General features: G+C 36.0%; 1 protein-coding gene across 1 annotated transcript in view; it reads left to right on the forward strand.

Annotated features, from left to right (window-relative positions):
• The window catches only part of LOC107565603 (contactin-associated protein-like 2), a gene marked incomplete at its 3' end in the record, with an annotated part of 253,415 nt that extends 238,726 nt beyond the window's left edge, over positions 1-14,689 (forward strand). The window contains exons 2-3 of the mRNA XM_016250865.1: positions 7,377-7,487; positions 14,496-14,689. Coding sequence (XP_016106351.1) covers positions 7,377-7,487; positions 14,496-14,689 — 305 coding nt within the window. The remainder of the gene's footprint in view (positions 1-7,376; positions 7,488-14,495) is intronic.
• Positions 14,690-14,958: the final 269 nt, after the last annotated feature.

A 14,958-nucleotide genomic window follows, 5' to 3' on the forward strand; every position in this document is an offset into this window, starting at 1 on the left:
GGGGGGGGGATAAATTGTGAAGGCACAATAGAAACAGCTTGGTCAATGCAGATCTAATATATGAGTGCTGCAACAAAAATATCTACACAGATCAGTAAATCAGTAATTTATTGATTTAAAAAAAAAATCAAAATCAGTAATTTTATAGATTTGGGGATTTCTGGCAGTTCTGGCAGGATTTACTAAAGATGCGCAGTGAACAATTAGCGCTGAAAAGGCATGGACACAGTTATTTTTGCGCCTGACCTTACTGAATATGCATTTGTATGAGTTTCCCTTTCAGACGCAAAATTTATGGGAGGAGAGTATTAAAATGAATCATGCAATTTACTAACGTTTGCGCCATTACTGATATTTACACCATTATTTAACACCCATCAAAAGGTCTTAAAGCAGACGCTAATTTGCGCTGCTCTTGGTAGATTGTGTTGATCATTATGGAAATGATCTAGCTGCGTCTATGTTCTTTAATTTGCGCGTTGTCAGCAAATCACCCGCAGAAATTTCCACTCCCATTAGTGCTTTTTTGGAATTGCACTCTCACGCTAATTTGCCCTGTTTAGTAAATCTGGCCCTTTATTTAATCAGTATCGATATTGCCTATTTAATTGCACATGCTCATTTGCATTATTTATTATATAATAAATGATTATGTGATATGTACAATATGCATGAAATGTAATTAATAGCTAATCACTATCAGATCAAATTTTTGTTATTTTATATCCCTTATTTCCATAATTTTATATTTCAAAAAAATATAGACAGTGAGGTGTGGGACAGTGATTATATTTTCTTTTTTCTATATTTTCTTTTCTTCTTACTATATTTCTACATACAGTATATGTTTTTCATTACAAATTATATTATCTGAATCCAAATTTCTTAGTAGTGGGTATGTCCCTCCTTAGCTTGAATCTTAAATATTTCTTATTCCTTTTACATCATAATATTTCATCAATTTTTCAAATTCTTGAAGCTTTCTTTTTATTCCCAAATCTAATTTAGATTTTGAATGCCAAATCTGATTTATATTCCACTATGAACTGTCTTTGAATCTCCCATAATCAGGTTTAGGAAGTTACTCACTTTTCATATAGCCATTCTCTTTTCATATTATCATATTTCTCTGTCATAAATCCTCAAGAGTGGAATGTAACCTTCCATTAGTGTAGTGATATGAATTATGAACTGATAAGATGATAATCTATTGTTGAACCAAAAAGGAGCCATTACTTATAGATAACATTGTTGTAATTATTCTCATTAAGCTGATTCTACCGCACCGTGTGACTTCTCTTGACAGCGACATTTTTCAAAATGATTTTAATTCTCCAAGAGTGTATCCATCATCTTTACCTGAGATACCAGCAACACGCACACACGCATGATCAAATGTATCTGGAGGCTGTGGCCAATCAGAGTCATCAGATGCTCACTGAATTGAACGGGGAAAAAACTGAATTTGATCTTGCATAGAGGCTGATCACTCAGTTTTACTTGAGCAGAGCAGTCAGTCGAGACCTGACTATGATTAAAATGCCCCCTTCAGCTTTCAGGAAACCCCCATTTGACAGCTAGTAGCCAGCGGGACAAGATGTGATCATCAAGCACAGGTGCACATTAAGATAGAAGACAAAGGAGGTGCAGTTGTCTGTTCATATGTTTTTATATAATATAATTTTTTATTTATTTATTATATATATATATATATATTTTTTTTTTTGTGCTGTGGGTATTGAATCTGTCTAACGGTAGACATCAATTTTTCATTTGTGTCTCCATACGGCAGTGAACATATACAGAACTGTATACATAGAACTGAACACTTTAATGCAAATGGAAGAATAAAAACATTAAATATATTCTATATATACTGTAGATGTACTAAAACTTGGTGAATGGCTATGACATTATAACTTCCCCATGGTTGTTTTGTGCCAAAGATATTTCTAAGAAGATTCACTGGCCCCACACAAAAGGGAAACAAAGGAAGAACATCACAGGGCAGAGCACCTGGAGCACAGATAATGAGTCAAAGCACTGTGTGAGTTCACACAGCTCCAGAGACATTGAAAGATAAAAAAGTACATTGGAATTATTTGGAAAGAAGTGACTTATGGCATGTTCTCCCCACAGAGTGACCCAGACTGGCCTGCAGCTAACATCAGTCTAATTTAAATAATCAAATGTTCTTCTAAATCTAAATGATTTGCACCCTTGCAAATAATCAAAATATAAATGAATAACATTGATTATATTGTTACAGTGGCAGCTATTAAGGGGGAGAATATATTAGGCAGCAAATGACCAGTCAGTTCTTTAATTTGATGTGTTGGGAAGCAGGAGAAATAGTGATACCACAGGACACGTTCAAAGGTCTTGTGGAGTCCATGCTTCATGTACATCAGAGCTGTTTTGGTAGCACAAGTCGGAACTACTTGGTGGTTTTAATTTTGTGGCTGATCAGTCTATCCCTGCGTTCCATTCGGAAGGGCTCATCACTATGCCCTAATCCCTTCAAAGGGTTTACCCACTGGAGTGAGAGCTTCGAAGGGTCGAAGGGGACCAAACAACTTTCTTGAAGTACCCTTCTGCGTCATCATCTCGTGCCCACACGTAGGCGCCGTCATCATGCAAAGAATCTGTGCAAAGGATCATGGGAGCCCGAAGTGTCCATCAGTTGTACCCTTCGAAATCCTTCATCCCGAAGGGCCCTTTGAAGAGGCCAGTTTTGAGCACATCGGTTTGGAATGACCCTTCAATATGGCGGCCATGATTGTTTTCCCTCTGAAGTGCCCTTCGGAGGGCGATATATCCTGTTTGGAATGCACCGTATGTATATGTGTTCCTTGTTTTTAGATTACTTCTGTAAGGGCATACAACAACATATAAAGACAAATGTTTGGGTGATGTAATGATGTGCTGAAGTAAACTGGTCTTTAGGTGTTTATGTAGAATCTTTTCAGCTTGTAAATTGATTAGGGAGATGCGTAAAGATCCCTGTATATTATAGCATTTTCTGGATTTAATCTAATCACTAGAACATTGCACAGGTGCCTTTCACTGTTATCGCAGCACACATACTGTGAGAAAACTAATTTTACATAAAACAGGCTTTAACTGCTTTGGGAAATAGACAGTCTTGGCAGGATGGAAAAGCGGTGTGAATGAGAGAACCATGAGATAATGACCATGCTGGCTATTAAAGTGATGTGCCTTCCTCAGGCAAGGTGAATCTGACTCATAACCCACCAATAACAACCAGCAGTGTTTCCCACGGAATGTCTGTTCTTAATATTCATGCACAATATGTAGAGTTTTGGTTAAAGAACAATGGATAAGGAAAATGGTTTAAAAATAGCATATCTTGCATACTCCTACACACTGGTCAGTACAACACTTAATAAACAAATATAACGAGCATAGTATGGACTTAAATTCAACTTAAAAAACATTGCAGTTGCTATTTGTTCGGTTTGATAGAATGATAGAATTGATATCTCATGATTTTGGTCATTCTGTGGTTGAGCGTCAGAGACAGTTGTGCTATTTGCTCAGGGCACAGGTATTTGCGTGGAGGAAAATGTCACATGGACAGGTAAATCTATTTTGTGACATGCTTGTCTTTCGTCTTCCTCTCTGGAATACGGTGAAATTTGTTTTAGGATTGAACAACGATTTGCAGGTCTCTCAGTAATGTGTCTTTGCCACGATCCTGATATACGATCCATCTGATTTCTGCTGTTTCAGCTTCCCAGATTTACCTCAGAGAATCAGAGCCTGTTTTCCTTCTTCTAAGCCGATCCTGGATGCTCCTTTGTGGTGATTGCAAGTTAAACAGTCCTTTGCACTTTCCGTGTCAAAATTATCCATCATCGTTTCAAAACTAATAACGACACATAAATTTTCCAACATTTTCCAACACAAGAAGTTTCTACAAAGAGAATTATAGTGCTGTGACAGCAGCAACGCTCGACAAGTAATGGATAGGGACACTCATAAAGGCATACTCATAAATGATCGAAATAGCTTTGGAAAATCTTCAGCTCTTTGGCTTATTCCACAATGATTTAAAATGATTTAGTAAATTAAAGACTTGATCAGTTCATTTTAAACTGTGTTATCGACTAGTACAGGCCAGATCTTAGAGCCTTGGCATACTTCTGGTTTGCATTGCCCACCTTGCCATTTAGCTGACACTTTTATCCAAACATCCAATACATTTATTAGACCGTCAATCCCCCTGATGTCCTGAGGTTAATAGCTTTGCTCAAGTATGTAGTGATGATGGCTCTTGGTGGGGTTCTGAACCTACAACCTTTTGGTTGCTAGCCAAGACTTTAACCACTAAGCTACACATCCCTTGAGTTCAGCCTTTTCTAACTTCACTTTATTTTTCTCTTGCTGAACTGTATTCAGGGAAAACAACCACAGACCTTTAGTATAATGTGATATTATAGCCCTATTTGAGTTTTGAGGAACCGTTCAAAATGGTCAGTAAGATATTTATTTATTTATCTCACCTTTTGAATGGTAGTGATCATTATTGTTGAACTGTACAGTCATTGAATTCCAAACTGAACTGACTTGAGCTGAAAAATGACATTATTGTATTTTCAAAGCTGCTTAACAGCAGAATTTCAATTTGCCTCATGTTTGATGAAGTTTGCATCATTGATTGTCATTTTCCTTATTACTCCGAAGCTGCTTGGAAAGAATCTGTATTGTCTAAAGTGCTATTGTCTCCATTTTCATGTCTTAAACTCAACTGACATATATTATTGGATGTTCATCTTCACTCCCTGAAGCAAGTTTACATGTTTTAGCACTGAGTTCTCAAGAGAAACTATAATGCTTTATTTTCTTCAATTATTAATTGTTTGTTTTCTATCTGTCACCATAATGCCATGCAGATGACAGTAATTATGCCGGTTTAACACTGTAATGTCAACTGTAATTGGGTACTTCTGGTATCCACCAACAGGTTGAGAAGAACCATGACAGAGTGTACTGTTTTCACGTGTCCCCTGGGTAATGGGGATTGTCTGGTGAGAATGAGAGACATAGAAGACGTAGATCTCAGTTTGGACAGCATCTGTGCGAGATGCATTTCTGTTTGATACTCCTGTTCAAAAGACTGATTTGACTGGGAATTCGGAGACAAACAGCTAAATATTGTTTGAACATGGCAGATGCTCATTAGAATCAGACATTAGATGTCTTTACCCTCCTCACATATGAACATGTCCTCCCCTCCGTCCAGGGTTAGTGATTGAGTGAATGGCTGAAAGTAAACATAGTGAATGTGTTTCATATTGAATACACCAAACTGCCGCCATCAGTCACGTCTGCTGGGGCTCTTCTGGGACAGTTTGTGTCTGGAAGCTGTCTTTGCATATGCCGTATCATTATTTGCCATTCATCATTAGGATATTTGTCCAGTTTGGCATACCCAGTTGTCTCCAGTTGTCTGAGATGGAACAATAGAATGGAATCAGATTTTTGTTTGGCGTTTGGAACTTGCAGTAACTTCTTGAATTGTTTCACTGCTCATTTGCATACAGTTGAACTTTGCCTTGTCAAATGTGAACTGTCTCTCATTGACTCATTATTTTCTCATGATTTTCAGTTGCTTATATGCTACAAGATATCAGTGTGAACACCAGTTTACATATAAAGAAAGGAGACCAGAGTATGCCACATATTAGGAATGTCAGTTTTCAGGAATTTTCATGATTGATTGATTTTGTTTTTTTATTAAAATATTGATCGATCAATTGATTAAATTGCTAAACATGTACCAAATACCATATGCAACTTGTGTTTATGGGCATTTCGTTCTCTTATTAAACTTTCAATAAAATAATGATTTATTGGTAACACTTTACAATAAGGTTCCATTAGTTAACATTAAGATTAATAAATAATGTAACAAATGGTTTGCTCATAATGCATTAAATATAGTTAAAAATGGAACCTTATTGTAAAGTGTTACAGATTTATTTATGTGTATTACATTTGTTACATATTATGTAATAATGTTGTATTAAATACATACATGAAATACATGTGCGTGTGTATACACATACATTTTATGTTATATAGTTTAACAATATTTATTATATAATTTAACAATTTATATAATATAATATAATATAATAAATATTATAATTTATTATATAAAGTTTAATATAAATGTAATTATATTTAGGGATGTCAAAAATAATGCATTAATTGTGTGATTCATTTTTTAAAATTTTCAAATTTTTATTTTTTTAGTTTAACGCTTTAAAAATGCATTTAATACAGACATCAGTAAAAGTATTGGTGTCAGTCATACTGACCTTCCTTAATAATAGGCTATGTAGTAAAAAATATGCCATTAAACACATATTTAAAATAATTAAAAATATTTTTATTTTATGTAAAAATATATTTGTTGTTTCTGCATTAATTTGGAGATTCAATGGGAAATTATAACAATATAAATATATTGTATTAATATGTGATTAATTGCGATTAGTTACAGAAATAATTGTGAGTAATTAATGAATTTTTTAATCAATTGACAGCACTAATTATATTATATTTAATATATTATAATTAAGTATAATTAGATTTATTTATTTACATTTTATATAAACAAGTCTATAAAATTATAAAATAAAATTTAAAGTATGCTATATAAAATAAAATTCTCTTTCTTTCTCTGTATATAAATAACTCCGTTTTTAAGCAAACGTAAACCATCACTTTTGTCATTTTTGATTTTGATTTTATTACTAACACACCACTACATGTGGTTGTTGCCATTTAACTCTATCACAGTTTTTTGCAGTGAACATAATCATTATTTATAGAGATGCACTGTTGAATATGCCATGACTGCTTAATTTTTATAATTTGAGGGTGCGTTGCATGTGTCGCCCACTGCTTGTATTACTTAACACCTTTCTGTTGATTCTGCTGAAATTGATCAACAATTAATAAACTGTTCTGACTTAAAGACTGATCTTTACAACGCCTCAGTCCACACACCTTGAAAGTAATAACTAAATTCAGTTCAGTGCTTATTTTCTCCATATATGCTGGAAAAGATTACTTGCGTTGGCATTTTAGCCTTGTAACCGTGAAGCCCTCAGACCTGAGTAATGACCAGCGGGAGCACAGCATCCATCCTAGCCTGCAGTCAGAAAAGGTCTGCCATGATGGGCATCTCAGCTCAGTAAACACTGGATTCTCTCATTTCTTCCCACATCTTGTGGGTGCTTTTACTCTCCTAAAACAGATAGTTTTGAAATTGAAGTGCTGCTTCACTGCTTTATGTTGTTATTTCATGTGATTGTAATGTCTTTTCTCTTTTTCTTCTATAGAAAAATGTGACGAAACTCTGGTCACACCACTCCCCCACAATGCCTTCACCAGCTCCTCTGTGTTCACTAGTGGCTATGCACCTGGATACGCCAAGCTAAACAAAAGAGGAGGTACATTTTCATAATACTAGCTCATACACATATTCATGTCCACCAATGTGACTTGCAGAATGAACGAACCCTTTTTCTTTCATCACAATACCTCTATGAACTTTCTTTGGCTGTTGTTTTTTTATGCAAACAGTATATTATAAACTTGATATAGTTTTGTGTCATTCCAATAAACATCCATTCAGTATATGGCACCGCAGAGTCATTACTTCAATAACTCCAGCCTGGAATTATTGTGTGAATTACTGGGCTACAACGGCTCATCCCATTATGCCAAACTGTGGAAAACACTATGTGCTTAAGACTAATTGAGCAAAAATCTACAACAGATGTGACAACGCTGTGATTTATCTCGGTGAGATGTGCACAGTTCACATATTTATTATTTTCAGTTTGTTCCTCATCACTCATTAAAAATGTTATTTAATTAAAATGGAAGCTCTCGTGTCCTCATAGGATGTCTCTGAAGTTTAGTTTGGCATCTTTGATAGAACGAGATCATGTTTTTATTTATTTATTTTACGAGGGAGAAAGCAGAAAGAAATAAACCACTGCTAATTGTGCGTCAAACGCATTTTTTGTTGTTTTGTTTAGTTTTTTTGCTGTGATAGGCTCTCAAGGGAGAACAAATTCAGATCCAAATGGATGTTTTATATATGAGCCTCGCTGTGTGAGTCTGTGGAGGCCATGGGTCTGAATTTAAAGGCTTTAAATTGTATGTTATTTCCAAGCTCAATGAGTCACTGGGCTCTATTATGTACACAAAATACTGTGATATTAATCGCTACTGTAACTATGCCTCATATTACAAATCCTTCTAAGAGTCACAGTGTAAGCTCTAAACAAATCTTTCTTCCCTTAGGAAATTCAGTATTGCCTTTGCATTAATAAATTGGTGTCCATGGCATGTCTATATGCATATTTTTTAGTTGTTTATTCTGTCAAGCAGAGCTCATGTAGCCTACATATGTGGCAGTTTACCTCAAAGGAACAGTTCACAGAAAAATTAACATGCTGTCATCTGACCGTTCTGTTTGAAGCGTGCATTCCAAAAGCAAAGTAAGAGCTTTTTCTTTTCCTACTATGGCGAGCACTAGCGGAGCGTTTAGAAAGTGTGTACATCCGTGTCAGCGGTTTCTGACACCCGATGATTCACACGATCTATGCGTTGTTTGTTTGGGCAAGGAGCACGCACGCGATGTCCTCGACGGGGCAATCTGCGTGCACTGTGAGAGCTTTTCGCTGAAAAAGCTCCGTTCTCGTTTGTCTCTCTTCTCGAGTGGAGAGGGACAACCATCGGTTTCCCGCAGCTCGGGACCCGCCGTTGCTGAGGCAGGAAACCTTCATGATTCTAGGCCCTGGCGCCACCTCCGAGGAGGCTTTTTTTGGCACAGCTGGTACGGTGGCCCCTGCCGTCCCGCAGTTCTGGGCACCGAGCCAGCCGCCCTCATTACACCAGAGGTCAATCTCGAGAGACTGATTCCCATGGTAGACTATTGGTAGCCTGGGTTCTACTACCAATCTTGTCCCAGTGGGACCTGCACACTGTGAGGCTCTAGTAATGTCCCTTGGCAGCCTAGGCTTCTGGCCGTAGGGAGTAATGTCACTGACAGCCGTCTAAGTCCAGGACAGGGCAACTCCCATAGCGATATGGTGTAATTGGTACTTAGTGGCTCGCCATGGTTCTGGCTTGCACTCCCCTCAGCATGGCGGCGTGGGTATAAAAGTAACCCGAGACGTTTTTATCAGTAATTGTACTTTTTGAGTAGTTTAAAAATTGTGAACTTTTACTTTTACTTGGTTGATGATGTCACAGAGGAAGGCTCATTAGTTCTAGTTAGATGAGCAGCTTCATGAAGGACTATTGTAGGCAATGTCCATATGCCAGCATCCGATATTCTATCTCCACCATTGATGCATTATTTAGCCTTACTAATGTATTTTAAAGATTTGCAGGCTGAAAATAGAAGAGAAAAGAGAGAGAGTGAGCATAAAATCAATAGAAAGCAGGATTGGTATTTATCTGCTTTGATGGGTGACAGTTATAGTGATATCATCCTGTATTCTTAATGCATGCATTGTATCATAACAGGGTACAATCTATGTAGTTCTATCATTCTATCGTTCTATCTGTCATTCTGTCATTATATACAGGTGCATATCAATAAATTAGAATGTCGTGGAAAAGTTAATTTATTTCAGTAATTCAACTCAAATTGTGAAACTCGTGTATTAAATAAATTCAATGCACACAGACTGCAGTAGTTTAAGTCTTTGTATCTTTTAATTGTGATGATTTTGGCTAACATTTAACAAAAACCCACCAATTCACTATCTCAACAAATTAGAATACTTCATAAGACCAATAAAAAAACATTTTTAGTGAATTGTTGGCCTTCTGGAAAGTATGTTCATTTACTGTACAGACTGTATCCAGAAACTTAACACCTCAAAAGTATACAATAAAAATAATTAATTAATTAAATAATTAGCCTAAGTAATAGTTATACACAGATGGCACACCCAAGTTCAAAAGAATTAGGGTTGTACTAGTTGTGTAGATTGTTTCTGCCATTTATAGTCTATACAGGATGGGCCATGCATTGGATTTATGCTGCTTTCATGTGTTATGAAGTATAGCAGTGGACCTATATGATCCCATTTCCCCCTCTTCAAGAACAAAGGTTAAAACTCTGGCTATGTGTTCATCCTGTTAGATCTTTAAAAGCATAGTGGTTTAATATGCATTTCTGACACAGCTCAAGCAACATCTTTCACTCAGTCTCCTAAAGACCTTGACACTATATGAAACACATCCATCACTTCACGTTTTTCATATGGATTCACATCAGAAAATGGCCTGTTGAAGGTCAGCTGTAATCACGCCGCTCTGGCGTGTGAGATGCACACAGCCATTTCACGGTCTGTCCTCAGCATCACCTCAAATCCAGACATCAGATTTGAGACTTGCTTAGGCTTCCTCCGCTCTCATCCGGCAGGAGGAGTATCTGTTTAGCAGCAGTTCATCTGTGAGATGAATCTGAGGGAAAGGTCAAATCTTGCTTCATCAGAAACCTGTTTGGCCCTCACAGCTGGAGATGGGAAGGGACAGACGGCTGTTCTGGCTGGTATGTGGGAAACAAAATAGCCTGTTGGAAACTAATGAGAGGGAGAGGTGGGAAAACTGAGGTGAATGACAGAGGGGAAGGAAGGTTCATTGCCCCAGTGCTCAGTCATGTACCCCAAGCTCAGCTGAATACCAATGTGTCCATGCATGAGATTGAGGGACTAATATTAGGAATTTGAGCAGTGATCCATGTCCTTTATTATTTCCCTTTCTCTTTCTTTCTAGATCTTTCTACTTTTGCATTCTTAAAAGTTTCCTGAGTGAATTAAATCTTTCTCTAGTTTATATATTTTATACATTATGAATACACTGTAAAAAAATATATAATATAATCTACAGTAACATATACATATGGTAACATCCAATATTGGGGTGTTTTATAAAAGCTACACACATTTAATTTTCAATATTCAATATTCAAACAATATATATTCAAATGAATCTGAAGTCACAATATAGCAAAAATATCTATTGATAAAGTATATGAAAAAATAATTAATTTTTTTTATTTTTGCTTTTGCTTTTCATGGTCTGAAAACTGAATTGTGAGGTGTTACACAGACCATATCTTGCTATTCTGAGCTTTTTCTCAGAATTGCAAGATATAAACTCAGAATTCTGACTGATAATCTCAGAATTCTAAGATTACATTTTCCATACGTATTTATATCTCAAAATTCAGTTTTTTTATTCCACCATGGAATAAAAAAGGTAATTGTGACTTTTTATCTCACAAGTATTACTTTATTTCTTGCAATTGGGAGTTTAAATCTCACTATTCAGACTTTTCTTCTCAGAATAGCGAGTTTATGTCTTGCAATTAAAAAAAAAAGTTCAGAATTGTGAAATACTGTAAACTCAGGAAAAAAAGTTTGAATTGTGACCATTTTTATCCTGTGACAGAAACAAGCTGTCACATAAAACAATTATTTTACAATTTTTTATTCTATTTTTGACCAAATCAACGTAGCCTTGATGAGCATAAGAAAAAAAAAATTTAAATTGTGAATTTTCACGAGGGTCATTCTGAAAGTTTTTAATTTTCATGTTGAATCTCTTTTTCTGTTCCATAGAACAAAGAAAGTCATACGGGTTCAGAACAGACGTTCTGAAGAGCTTTAATTTTTTGATGAACACTTTCTTTCATTTCTAATTGGTGCTGAAGTTTGAGAGTATATATTTTTTACAAACCCGATTCCAAAAAAGTTGGGACACGGTACAAATTGTGAATAAAAACAGAATGCAATGATGTGGAAGTTTCAAATTTCAATATTTTATTCAGAATACAACATAGATGACATATCAAATGTTTAAACTGAGAAAATTTATAATTTTAAGGGAAAAATAAGTGGATTTTAAATTTCATGGCATCAACACATCTCAAAAAAGTTGGGACAAGGCCATGTTTACCACTGTGTGGCATCCCCTCTTCTTTTTATAACAGTCTGCAAACGTCTGGGGACTGAGGAGACAAGTTGCTCAAGTTTAGGAATAGGAATGTTGTCCCATTCTTGTCTAATACAGGCTTCTAGTTGCTCAACTGTCTTAGGTCTTCTTTATGATGCTCCAAATGTTTTCTATGGGTAAAAGATCTGGACTGCAGGCTGGCCATTTCAGTACCCAGATCCTTCTACGCAGCCATGATGTTGTAATTGATGCAGTATGTGGTCTGGCATTGTCATGTTGGAAAATGCAAGGTCTTCCCTAAAAGAGACGACGTCTGGATGGGAGCATATGTTGTTCTAGAACTTGGATATACCTTGCAGCATGGATGGTGCCTTTCCAGAGGTGTAAGCTGCCCATGCCACATAATTGGGTTTGTACTTGACTGAAAATGTATTACTGAGGCAGAGCTTCAAGCATGAAAATTATAAAACTGTAATGACTGAATTTTAATTATGAGGTCAAACAGATCACTCTGTGATTAATGTGCACCACACTCCCATTGATACTGTCCTGCCTGTAGCGTCGCTTTGCCGACAGCTGTCTGTATCTCCTTCATCTTGTATTAGAAACCAATATTGCAAACATAATGTCTGCATTTGAATATCAGTATTTGAATCTAGAAATTATCAAATAGATTTACTTTGTCAAGTGACTGAAATCATAAGAACACAATACAAAAAACAAATCACCAAAATGGGCATAACAAATCACATTGCGAGTCTCTCTCTTTCAGTGTCAGCGTGTTAGCAGATGGTAAACTATTCAAAAATTATGCCATATGATTTATCATCGCCTAGGTGCATTATCATCACAAAATCCTACATGATACATCTATAAGGCTGTGCAGATATCCCATCAGGCAGGGTTTAGACCAACATAATGCAATTTATTTTTCATCTCTTCAGTTCTGTCTTCTGCTGTTTTATCAGAGTCATCAAGTGTTTTTTATTTATTTAGTCTGGACCGTAACTCCAGGAGCTGTTGTCTTCTGCTACCTGTCTTATTCCTCTCTTTCTGGGCTGCCGGTGTCCTTCCAGTGCCCTTCTTCTGCTCTCTTTATCTCCTCAGAACATCTGCCTCGGCAGAAGGTTGCAGGTGACAGTGGAGTCGATGTCCCCTTGCTCTCTTACACTCTCTTAAGCTTCTGTCTTGTACTGATCCCCGGACACCCTAAACTGCTGACCCTTACTTTATGTCCTCGCTCTGACTCTCCCTTTGCCTGCTGCAGTGTGTCGCCGGCCAGGACCATTCTGTCTTATGTTTGCAATGAAGATAGTTAGGAACTAAATGGACTTAATTTACTTCTAAATATCAACTTTGCATTTATGCACACATTTTTAAAAATTAATGGTTAAATAATATTTCCGCTGTTAATAATTTAACAATTAAGGCTGGATTGGAAATGATGCTCAATAAGAATATTCTGCTCATAATTCAGAATATTTTTTAAAAATCACTTTTCTTCATACTTTGCGTCTCTCATTTTATTTATTTGATACTGTTACCTTCTTGGTATCTTGATTGCAAATAAAATAAAACTTTATTAGGGGCAATATTTATTGGTTTTCTGTTAAATGACCCCACTGCTGTGGGACAGTCACAAATAAAGAAAAAAAAGATCATCCATATGTGCACAAATATTAAAAGTTTTTTAAATGTTTATTTCACTCTTTTAAGTTGTCATAGTTTTATCACGTAATATGATATAAGTCACATGTTTTATGATGGATTTTCATAGTTTATGATTGGTTTGGGGCAAGCATTAAAAAAAAATCTATATGTAAAAGATGATATTGAAAAAAAAAAATCATGTGAACTAAAAATAAGTAAAAATCTGTTAGTAAAAAAATCAACCCTTGGGACATAAAAGTGCCAGAAGATGAAAAATTAGCAACAAGATTTGAGGTATTTTGAGAGAAACAGGATATTCAAAGAGAAAAATGTTTGAATTGGATTTGATTGGATTGTGAGAAGTAGGTATTACATGCCAGAATGGAGCCATGTGGTTGAAAGGGAGAGGCTGAAAAGGGATTGTTTCTTTAATATTAATGGTTAGATTTACGACATTTAATGATTCTTCAAATATGCCTTTTACAAATGTCCAAAAGTCACCAGCTAAAAGCACAGATAAAACATCTGTAGGACAATCTGTTCTAAGACTTCCAAGAGAAGCAAAAACAGAAAAATACAGATGCTCCTCTTGAACAACACCATTAAAGCTGATCTTTGTTAAATTACAAAAGTCTTGTAGATTATCCTGTAGAGTATGACGTTCAATTTGTACTCTTAAAAAACCCTTTTAAGAGCAAACATAACATTTACAAAAAATCAACAACATTTGTTGCTGTTCTTTTTTTCTCTAGCCCCTCTGTGACACAAGCACAAAGACTTTAGATCAATACAACAAAATAGTAAGTGTTGTGCACTTTCTCTAGGTGCTGGGGGCTGGTCTCCGCTGGACAGTGATCATTACCAGTGGCTGCAGGTCGACCTGGGAAGCAGAAAACAGGTCACAGCCATCGCCACGCAGGGTCGATATAGCAGCTCTGATTGGACAACACGCTACCGGCTGCTCTATAGTGATACAGGCAGGAACTGGAAACCATACCATCAAGACGGCAACATCTGGGTGAGTATCATAATAATGCATAAGCTGTAATATTTACCGTAGGACTTTATTCTTTATTCATTAGGTTTTTCTCTTCAGCAATATACAGGTGCATCTCAATAAATTAGAATGTCGTGGAAAAGTTCATTTATTTCTGTAATTCAACTCAAATTGTGAAACTTGTGTATTAAATAAATTCAATGCATACAGACTGAAGTAGTTTAAGTCTTTGGTTCTTTTTGATTGTGATGATTTTGGCTCACATTTAACAAAAACCCACCCACTATCTC

Source organism: Sinocyclocheilus grahami, unplaced genomic scaffold (genome assembly GCF_001515645.1).
Source record: "Sinocyclocheilus grahami isolate Dianchi unplaced genomic scaffold, SAMN03320097.WGS_v1.1 scaffold1011.1, whole genome shotgun sequence".
Lineage (NCBI taxonomy): Eukaryota > Metazoa > Chordata > Actinopteri > Cypriniformes > Cyprinidae > Sinocyclocheilus > Sinocyclocheilus grahami.